Raw genomic sequence first — 12,100 nt, 5'->3', positions numbered from 1 at the left:
TTTGAATCACTCCTTGGAGAAATTACCCCCAAACTCAATCCAAACCTTTGTAGTATGGAAACTTGTAGTACAATTTCATAGACATCCATTCAAATGAACACAACTTATTGTCTTGAAACTAGAAACATGCCCCTTCTTCCTCATGTTTGGGACAATATCCCCCAAACTCAATCCCAAACTGCCCTTTGTGATAAGGAACCTTATGGTACAATGTCAAACAGATCCATACATTCACAAACAAATTATTGTCTGGATGCTACATTATGCTTGTTTTTGGTCACTTTTTGGCCCTTAATTCCTAAACTGTTGGCAAATATAAACCCAAAATTGAATCCCAACTTTCTACCTGTCGTATTAAACATTGTGGTAAAATTTAAGAGCAATCACAAGCTATTACCCTGAAACTAGAAGAATGCTTGTTTGTGGACCCTTTTTAGACCCTAATTCCTCAACGGTTGGGACCATCATCCCCATAATCAATAATTCCAACCTTCCTTTTGTGATATTGAACCTTCTTAATAAATTTCATAGAGATCCATTCATATGCAAAATTTAATCCTTGTATCTATGATGAGTTTATTTAAACTAAAGTTGAGTTCCGGAAACCAGATGTGTCTGCGGACGACGACGACGATGCAGACGACGACATCATACCATTATGCGATCCTAAAATAGTTTGGCGGTCGTATAAAAACTTGAAATTTATGGATTTGATAATGCTGTTGTTTCTTTTCTTAAATCGTATTTGATTGAAAGAACTCAACGAGTACAAATTGGTAATGCTCATTCTGAAAAACTTTATATCAAGTATGTTGTCACAAAGGCTCCATATCAGGGGTCCTTATGTTTATATTATATATAAACGACCTTCCTATCTATATGAAAAATTGTTGCACTGATTTATATGCTGATGATTCAACTTTACATCTTTCCGGTAGTTGTTATCAAACTCTGCAGTCAAAGGTACAAGAAATGGTGTTGAGGAATGGGTGAATGATAACAATATGTTCAACAATAAAAATAAAACAAAATATATGATTATTACAAAGCAAAGAGCAATGCCACATCACAATGAGAGTTGTAAACTATTAAAAATCAAGAGATACAATCTTCCACATACGAAAGTCTCTGATGCATTTGTATGGAACGCCACAGCTGTCTTATGTGTAACTCTGATATTACTTTATGTTGTTTTGTCTTGATTTAATATGGTTTTGACATTACGTAATGATGTTTTAATATAACTCAATATGGAATAGTCATTACTTAATGGTATAGCGATATTACACGACATGGTTTCGTTTTGACTTGATATAGTTTTGTCATTACTCAATATGGTTTTGTCATTACTCGATGTGGTTTCAACATTATTTAATATGGTTGTGTCATTTGTCAATGTGGTTTTAACATTACTTGATGTGTATGTGGCGTAACGTAATGTAGTTGTTTCATTACATGATGTGGTTTTGTTATTTCGTAATGATGATTTGTCTATTCTTAATATGGTTTTAACATTACGTAATGATGTTTCAAAATTTGACAATTTTACACTACTTGATGTGTTTGTTTCATTATTTGATTTGGTCTAGTCATTCTTTGATGTGGTTATCCCATTACTTGATGAGGTAAAACCACGTGACCAATTCGGAAAAACCTGTTCTATTTTTAGATAGATTTCAATGTTAAATGTGCCTTGAATGCGAGCCCTTGAATGCGTGTGGCCATCCATCTAATTAGTGTTCAAATTAAAGATCGGGTTACTGTTTGAGTTAAACTTTGAATTAAACTTTGAGTTAGTTTTCGAATTCAAGTCATGCTTAGAATTAGAGTTCTAGTTAACATTAAGTTTCGAGTTTGACTTCGAGTTTGAGTCACATTATGATTAAAGGCAGAGTTTTAGTAACAACTTTGAATTTGAGTCACGTCTTGAGGTAGAGTTTGAGTAAGATTCGAATGTAAGCCTTATTTAGATTAATTAAGATTTCGAGATAAAATTCGAGCTATTTAATATGTCTTTTTGAGTTCGTAATTAAATTTTCTATCGCGGAACAAGGGCTTTTGCTCGGGATTCCGAAAAGAGGGCTCTGGGATATGCGTACTAAATAAACAAAGTTGCAGTATACAAAACGCAACATAGGAGTTGAAATTAAGTTAGATGTGGTGTGATTGCCAATGAGACAACTATCCACCAAAGTTTAAATGCAATGGGTGTAAGAAATCATATAAAGGCAACCGTACAGCGTTCAACACTCCGTATAGTCAGCTACAAAAGGCCACCATGCACTATGTGAAAAAAAAATCTATTTTTTAACAGATTTCAATATGTCGTTTGTTTAATGTGCTTTGGATGGTAATCACCAAAGTTAAAGTTCAAATTAAAGTTCGAGCGGTTGTTCAGAGTTATTTGGTATGAAAAGAGGAACGGCAGACAATAATAATAAAAAAAAAAATCCTACAAATTTTATAGTATTTCGGACACAATTGGGAATTTGGGATATCCCGAAACCACTTGGTCCTGTTATTTGATCTGAAGTTCTCAAATAGAAGCAGTATTATGATAAATTTGTAAAATAATCCATGGAACGCTGTGTATCGCCTGATATTGCTGCTTTCAGTATAAAAGCGTAATGTTGATCGGTTGTACATTCATCGGTCAAAACAAATAAAAAAATGTTTTTCTGTAGATGATTTTTCTTGATATTGAGGAAAAAATCCTATACAAAGTTTAAAACATGGAGGTAATAAATTTATCATTTCAAAACAGTTTAATTCGGTTTTATTTTACTAAAACAAAACTGTATCGTTTTTGAACAATTAATGAGCAAAACCCATACCCCATAGTAAGCTTTAACAGGTCCCGAAATGAGGCCACTTTCGACGACGTTGTTGTGTCTCACTCCCGCCTTATTGAAGTCGCAGGCTCGACACAAATCAAAAGACTAATAATTTTTTGTTAAGAAATAAGACACTTCAAATCATGCAACTCACACTCAAGTCACAGGAAAACCAGGGGAGGGGGAGGGGGATCGGACTAAACGACAAAGCATCAATTCTATAAAATAAGAATTCTCCGATTTTTTTTTAGCGTTAATGATCATTTGAACATATATACGAATATCAATCTTTTACTTTTAATCAATTGAATTCTCTGATCTACCTCGCACTAATTTAAAACTTTTTGGAGTATCAGTTTCACATGTGATAACGAACATGTTCCAGTTGTCGTAACCATAATACCTTCAACTTTTACTCGAATGTGAACTTCCAAATAAAACCAAATCGTGTAATTTCGCGAATAACACGACGGGTGCCATACGTTGAGCAGAGATCACCCCGATGGATTTAAATTACCCAGTCATACCGATCTATTGAGTCAGCCAATTAAAACTGTTTTCAAGCCACCGCAACTTTACCGCAACTGAAAGTTTGGGGCATAGTGTTTAACCTCTGTCCGTCCGTCCGTCTTTCTGTCCCATTATGGGTATATAGTTATTCCGCATAACTTCCCCCAACAGTTTGAATCCTATGAAGTTTTCTCTTTACTCTCTGTTTGTACATTTATTGAAGGTGTGCTGCATGTGGTCAGGGTTTAATTTCTATTAATATGTGATCTTTTCTGAGAAAGTTAAACTTTGTAATTTATGGGAAATATACTTGCATAAGTAAGGCGTTTCCAGATAACTCCTCCTACAGTTTGAGTGCTAGGAATTTATCACTCTGCTAGCTGTTTGTACATGTATTGAAGGTGTCCATGTGGTCAGGGATTTTTCTTGTAATTATTTTTCCATTTTTGGGAGAAAATTGAACTTTGTCCTTTTTGGGGTACAAGCGGTTTAATGAGTGGAGTGCGGGGGCATCATTTTGTCCAGTTTACATTTTTTTCTCGTGTTGTGCTGTTACACTACTGTAACAGTCCGATGTTCGCTCACATACATGTTAATCTCCGCCACATGCACTTTCTTTATGTACCTGCCCCAAGTCAGGAGCATGAAGTTCAATTGTTGTCGTTGTATACATATATATGTGTCATATTTGTACAATAGACCGTTAGTTTTTTCGTTTGATTTTTTTTCACATAGTGCATGGTGGCCTTGTAGCTGACTTTACGGAGTGTTGAAGGCTGTACGGTTGCCTATATATGATTTCTTACACCCGCTGCATTTAAACTCTGTTGGATAGTTTTCTCAATAGCAATCACACCACATCTAACTTTATTTCAACTCCTATGTTGCGTTTTGTATACTGCAACATATTTAGTACGCATATCCTGGAGCCCTCTTTTCGGAAGCACGAGCAAAAGCCCTTGTTCCGATATAGAAAATTTAATTACGAACCCAAAAAGACAGATAAAATAGCTCGAATTTAATCTCGAAACCTTAATTAATCTAAATGAAACTTAAATTCGAATCTTACTCAAACTCTTCCTCAAGAAGTGACTCAAATTCAAAGTTGTAACTAGAAGTTCTGAACTCTGCCTTTAAATGTGACTCGATCAAACTCGAAGTCAAACTCGAAACTCAATGTTAACAACTTTAATTCTAAGCATGACTTGAATTCGAAAACTAACTCAAATTTAACTCAAACAGAAACCCGAACTTTAATTTGAACACTAATTAGATGGATGGCCACACGCATTCAAGGGCTCGCATTCAAGGCACATTAAACATGGAAATCTATCTAAAAAAAAGAACAGGTTTTTCCGAATTGGTCACGTGGTTTTACCTCATCAAGTAATGGGATAACCACATCAAAGAATGACAGGACCATATCAAAGAATGACTAGACCACATCAAATAATGAAACAAACACATCAAGTAGTGTAAAATTGTCAAATTTTGAAACATCATTACGTAATGTTACAACCATATTAAGAATAGACAAATCATCATTACGAAATAACAAAACCACATCATGTAATGAAACAACCACATTACGTTAAGTCTCATACACATCAAGTAATGTTAAAACCACATTGACAAATGACACAACCATATTAAATAATGTTGAAACCACATCGAGTAATGACAAAACCATATTGAGTAATGACAAACCTATATCAAGTCCATACGAAACAATATCGTGTAATATCGAAATATCATTAAGTAATGACTATTCCATATTGAGTTATATTAAAACATCATTACGTAATGTCAAAACCATATTAAGTAAAGACAAAACAACATAATGTAATATCAGAGTTACACATAAGACAGCTGTGGCGTTCCATACATTAGAATTGACCCTTCCCTCACATGGACAATCCAAGTTGATGTGATCTGCTCACAAATTTCATCTAGGCTATATCTACTATTGAAGATTAAGAAATTTCTAAATCTAGACTGCAGTAAATTATTCTATGATGGTTATATATTGCCAGTAATTTATTATTGTTGTATAGTGTGGTGTAGTTGTAGCAGTGAGGGTTTACATATGATATTAAAATTAAAACTAGAGGCTCTCAAGAGCCTGTATCGCTCACCTGATTCTATTTGGGTTTTTGAAATCATATAAAAAAGATAAAATTTGGCTACAAAGTAACAATACGTGGCCATCACCTTATTAAGAAAGGAATATTTATGCTACAGTCCTTGGATGGTGTAAACTTCCCACTAACACCATACACCATTACACCATACACCATACACCTTTACACCATACACCGTGTACCATTACACCATACACGTTACACGTGTGCACCATACACCTTACACATACACCATACACCATTATCCTTTCTATCTACACGATCCGAAATTACCCATTATGCAATTAAATTTCAAATATTAAGATTATTATTATTGTTTATTTTTAAAATTCGAAAAATTAAAATAAAAAGAATGTTGTTTTCAACTAATGAACTGTCGTACACCATTCATGCACACCATTCCCGATCGCACGTTACACAATCACACCATTCCTCATACACCATTACACCATACACCATAGCACCGTACACCTTACACCATTGCACCATATGCCATACACCATTACACCATACACGTTTTTTTGGGAAGTTTACACCATCCAAGGGCTGTATGTTTGCTTTCATTCAATTTAGTGGTTCTCTAAAAGAAGACATGTGTATGTATTTCCCATAGGGTCCAATGTTAAACCAAGTCCCCTGCTGGAAGCCATCTTAGATGATGGGTTGACTACAAATTAACAACACTTGGTCAGCATGTCATAGGGAACGTTCATGTTATGTTTGACTTCATTCCATTCAGTGGTTCTCTAAAAAAAGGCATTTGTATGTATTTCCCATAGGGTCCAATGTTAAATCAAGTCCCCTGCTGGAAGCCATCTTGAATGATGGGCTGACTACAAATTAGCAACACTTAGTCAGCATGTCATATGGAATATTTATCCTATGTTTGACTTCATTCCATTCAGTGGTTCTCTAAAAGAAGACATTTGTATGTTAGTTCCCATTGGGTCCCATGTTAAACTAAGTCCCCCTCTGGTGGCCATCTTGGATGATTGGTCGGCTACAAAGTAACAACACTTGGTCAGTACCTCATAAGGAACATTAATGCTATGTTTGGTTTCATTCCATTCAGTGGTTCTCTAAAAGAAGTTATTTGTATGCATTTTACATAGGGTCCTAGTTAAACTAAGTACCACGCTGGCGGCCATATTGGATGATGGATCGGCTACAAATTAACAACACTTGGTCAGCACCTCATGAGGAACATTCGTACTATGTTTTGTTTCATTCCATTCATTTATTCTCTAAAAGAAGTCATTTGTATGCATTTCCCGTAGGTTCCTATGTTAAACTAAGTCCCCCGCTGGGGCCCATCTTGGATGATAGATCGGCTACAAAGTAACAACACTTGGTCAACACCTCATTAGGAACATTTATGCCCAGATTGGTTTCATTCCATTCAGTGGTTCTCTAAAAGAAGTCATTTGTATGCATTTCCCATAGGGTCCTATGTTAAACTAGGTCCCCCGCTGGAAGCCATCTTGCATGATGGATCTGCTACAAAGTAACAACACTTGGTCAGCACCTCATAAGGAACATTCATACCATGCATGTTTGGTTTCATTTTATTCAGTGGTTCTCTTAAAGAAGTCGTTTGTATGCATTTCCCATAGGGTCCTATGTTAAACTAAGTCCCACGCTGACGGCCATCTTGGATGATGGATCGGCTACAATGTAACAACACTTGGTCAGCACCTCATAAGGACCATTCATGCCATGTTCGGTTATATTCCATTCAGTGGTTTTCTAGAAGGAGTTCAAGGCAGTAATCAAGTAATCGAACATATATATTAGTCTTCTTGTAATTTTAATTGCATTACCTTTCTTATAATGCTTTTAAATTGTCTAAATTGTCCAGAAAACCCTTGTTATCCACCCTTTTTGTCCCTAATTGCTTAATGATTTGAGCCATAACCTCCCATAACCTCCCATTTGTAGTATGGAAACTTGTCGTAAAATTTCAGAGAGATTTATACATTTAAACACAAGTTATTGACTGAAAACTACAAAAATGCTTATTTGGGCCCCTTTTTTGCCCCTCCCTTATTGAACCCCCTCTCCCCTTGAGGGAAGAACCCCAAAACTCAATTCCAGTCTTTCCTTTGAAGTAAGAAACCTTGTAGTTTGATTTCAGAGAGATCAATACACTTAAACCCAAGTTATTGTCTGTAAACCACAAACAATCTTCTTTTTGGACCCTTATTCCTAAATGTTCATGGATATTAACCCCAAACTGAACCAAAGCCTTCCCTTTGTTATATGGAACCTTGTGGTACAATGTCAGAGAGGTCCATACAGATATACAGAAGATATTGTCCCGAACCTAGAAAAATGCTTGTTTTTTGTCCCTTTTTGTCCCTTAATTCCTAGACTGTTTGCCCCATAACCCTTAGAATAAATTCCAACCTTCTACTTAATGGTATGAACATTGTGGTACAATATCAGAGCAATTGAAATACTTATACACAACTTATTGTCCTGAAACTAGATAAATTCCTGTTTTGGGACCCTTTTGGGTCCCTAATTTCAAAACCGTTGGGACCATTACCCCCAAAATCAATCCCAACCTTCTTTTTGTGGAAACAAACATTGTGTTAATTTTTTTTGGATTCCTATTTACTAATACTAAAGTTTTTATCCGGAAACCATCCGTCTTCGGACGACGCTGACGCTGACGACGACGAAGACGCAGACGACGCAGACGACGACAACGTGATACCAATATACGACAAATTTTTTTTAATTTTTGCGGTCGTATAAAAAGTATTGTTTTTGGCCCCTTATTCCTAAACAGTTTGGGCCATAACCCCCAAAATCAATCCCAACCTTCCTTTTTGGAAATGGAAAATTGTGGCACAATTCAGAAAGGTCTTTTCACTTACACACATGTCATTGTCTCGAAACTAGAAAAATACATATTTTGACCCCTTTTGGGACCCTTGTTCCTAAACCTTCCTATAGTGGTTAAAAACTTTATGTTAAAATTTTAATGATTTCTTTTAACTTATACTAAAGTTATTATCCGGAAACTATCCGCCTTCGGACGAAGCTGGCGACGTATAAAAACGGAATTGTTAAAAAAATCTTTTATGTATTCTAGACCATAATGGGCATTTTTGTTGAATAATTTGCCAATACCGTTAAGAAAATTAGTTATATAGCTAACTGTGTAACCCTCTTTAAATAAAGTATTGTTGTTGTTGTTGTATTGTTATTTCAAAAGATGTCGCTTAGATATCTTGCGTGTGATATCAAACATTTTATACGCTTTTGAAACTGACATCACTTAACCTAACGCTTTCTTATGTAAAAGTTATCTCTTTAGCAGCTTTATACGACCGCAGAGGTCGAACCCTGAACATTTGGGGCAAGTATGGACACAAAATTTAAGCTTGATACAGCTCTGAATTTGGATTGTGATTAAATAGTTGACACAACATAGGTTTCTGACACAGAATACATGTGGTCTAAGAACTTAAACTTAAAAACTTAAAATTTTTAATTGGACATTCACCTATTATGGTCCAATATCCAAAATCTAAATACATGGTTAGATTTAGCATATAATAAAACCCCAAGAATTAAATTTTTGATGAAATCAAATAATGTTCAATGTTAGACCCTTTAGACCTCAATGTGGACCAATTTGATAACCGCGCCCAAATATTAAAAATCTAAATACATGGTTAGATTCAGCATATTTGAAGAACCCCATATATTCAATTTTGTTGAAATCAAACAAAGTTTAATTTTTGACCCTTTGGACCTTAATGTAGACCAATTTGAAAACGGGACAATACTGTGCAATTGAATATTTCTTGCTATTGCGCAAAACTGTGCAATTGAACATTTCTTGCATTTGCGTAATATTGTGCAATTAGATATGTCTTGCTATTGCGCAATACTGTGCAATTGAAGATTTCTTGCTATTGCACAATACTGTGCAATTGAAGATTTCTTGCTATTGCGCAATACTGGGCAATTGAAGATTTCCTGCTATTGCGGAATACTGTGCAATTGAAAATTTATTGCTATTGCACAACACTAAATGTAATAATTTTGAACCCCGATTTGGACCCATTATCAAAAATCTAAGTACATGTTTAGATTCAGCATATCAAAGAACCCCAAGAATTCATTTTTTGTTAAAATCAAGCTAACATTAATTTTGGACCCTTTGGATAATGTAGACCAATTTGAAAACAGGATCAAAAATTAAGAATCTGAATACACGGTTAGATTTGGCATATATAACCCCTATAATTCATGTTTTGATGAAATCAAACAAAGTTCAATTTTGGACCTTTTTAGCCCCAAATTCGTTGGGACCAAAACTCTAAAAATCAATCCAAACATTCCTTTTGTGGTCATAAACCTTGTGTTAAAATTTCATAGATTTCTATTAACTTATACTAAAATTATTGTGCGAAAACCAATAAAAATGCTTATTTGGGCCCTTTTTGGCCCCCAATTCCTAAACTGTTGGGACCAAAACACCCAAAATCAATCCCAACCTTCCTTTTATGAAGCGCGTTTTTGGCGTATTGAATTTTTAACCTGATGTTTTTTGTTATTCATTAATCATGTGTTTCTTTATCTAATACGTTCTCCTATTTATTTGTATTGTAGTCCTGTAATATTGTGTTGTCATTTCAATTTTATATTTAACATTGCCATTAAAGTGCGAGGTTTGGCATGCCACAAAACCAGGTTCAACCCACCATTTTTTCCTTTAAAAATGTCCTGTACCAAGTCAGGAATATGGCCATTGTTATATTATAGTTCGTTTCTGTGTGTGTTACAATTTAACGTTGCGTCGTTTGTTTTCTCTTATTTTTGAGTGTAAATTGACATTGCGATAAGACCTGTCACGGTACATGTCTATCCCAAATTCTTGTATTTGGTTTTGATGTTATATTTGTTATTCTCGTGGGATTTTGTCTGATGCTTAGTCCGTTTCTGTGTGTGTTACATTGTAGTGTTGTGTTCTCCTCTTATATTTATGCGTTTCCCTCAGTTTTAGTTTGTTACCCCGATTTTGTTTTTTGTCCATGGATTTATAAGTTTGAACAGCGGTATACTACTGTTGCCTTTATTTATGGTCATAAACCTTGTGTTTAAATTTCATAGATTTATATTAACTTTTACTAAAGTTAGAGTGCGAAAACCAAATGTTTTCGGACGACGACGACGACGACGATCCCAATATACGACCAAAACATTTTCAATTTTTGCGGTCGTATAAAAATTGTGAGATTTTCTGAGCGTCGAAACAGCTGAGAAAAAGCTCAAATGAAGCAGTTGAGAAAAAAGTCAAAAGTTAACTATACTTACAGCTTTTATCTCCCTGTCTTGAAGTGATGCATTACACGAATAACTGTCGTCATGATAAGGACATTTAAGATATGCCTCTTCATTGTGTATAATAGCTCCTTTCAGGCATTCCCTGCAATTACATTTCTATTAACAATTAAAGGGACACTGGCCTTGAGATAAAGAAAAAAAATATATGATTTTTTTTTCTTTAATCATTATGAAAGTGAAATAGTGAAATAAAAATTCGCGTTTAGCAGCCAAAGAAACATAGCTAATGAATTAGTGGCTTGCAAGTAAATAATTCGACCTCATCTCATCCGTATGTATGTGAACTTCAATTGTACCTCTTAAACATTAATTGAAACTCTTAGCTAGAGATTAGTTATGCATGAACTATGCGTGTTCAGCTAGTAAAAAGAAAAGAATTGCAACATTGAAATTGAAGCAGAGGTAAACCATTTTATTGACTGATTTGATATACAAAAACTCGTTCTCATGCAGGTTATCACCATACTGTTTTAAACTACAATATGAAATCAAGCAGATCTAGAAAAATCCAATTGCACGAGTCCGCTTTCTCCTTCTATCTTTCTTTATTTTAACATCGGGTTGTATAACCGATGGCAATCTTCGGACGGTCAACTCAATGATTAATTAGATGGCGTCTAGACTAAAATACACACGAAATGCTGATACATAAGTTTTAGTTTATGCATCGTTTATTGTTTATTTTAGACTTTTTTTTATTTGTAATACGTTTTGGTTTGTTATAAGTCAAATATGATAATTTCAGTCTAATCGATGCCCATTAAGGTTATCCTACTCCGACTAGTTTTAATGCCCTTTATCTATTTTTTGTTTTTTTGTTTAGTAGTCTCCATTACAGGCGACATGTTTATGCCTAATGCAAACTCTTCAGTAAATCTTTTTCTTTTATTATTCATGTGGACGATTTGACACATTTTGCATTTTTGGGAATTACATTGAAACCACATGAACAGCCAGTAAAAATAAAGATACATGTTCCCACTGTATTTTGAACGTATGGTGAAAGGCCTAGATAATATCCATGGATATGAGATGTACTAACACTTATACATCTACTTACATCTACTGAATGATTTACAAAAAATAATTCCCATTATACATGTACTGATCTAACTAATACATGTTAACTACGCAGTTCAAAGTTGATAGACCAGGACTGAAAGGACAAGACCTCAATCGAAATAAGATCGGCACTGGCTACGGTTACATGGAAATATAACAATAATAAAATTATTATTACGAGTGTAACAA

At 34.7% G+C, this 12,100-nt stretch overlaps 1 protein-coding gene across 1 annotated transcript in view; it reads right to left on the bottom strand.

Annotated features, from left to right (window-relative positions):
• The window catches only part of LOC139525462 (ranBP-type and C3HC4-type zinc finger-containing protein 1-like), a 219,007-nt gene that overhangs the window by 40,382 nt on the left and 166,525 nt on the right, over window positions 1-12,100 (bottom strand). Inside the window, exon 9 of the mRNA XM_071320813.1 lies at window positions 10,820-10,931. Within this exon, the coding sequence (XP_071176914.1) occupies window positions 10,820-10,931 (112 nt within the window). The remainder of the gene's footprint in view (window positions 1-10,819; window positions 10,932-12,100) is intronic.

This window comes from Mytilus edulis, chromosome 5, assembly GCF_963676685.1.
Source record: "Mytilus edulis chromosome 5, xbMytEdul2.2, whole genome shotgun sequence".
NCBI lineage: Eukaryota > Metazoa > Mollusca > Bivalvia > Mytilida > Mytilidae > Mytilus > Mytilus edulis.
The sequence above is the reverse complement of the archived record's forward strand: the minus strand, read 5'-3'. Positions and strand labels throughout refer to the sequence as shown.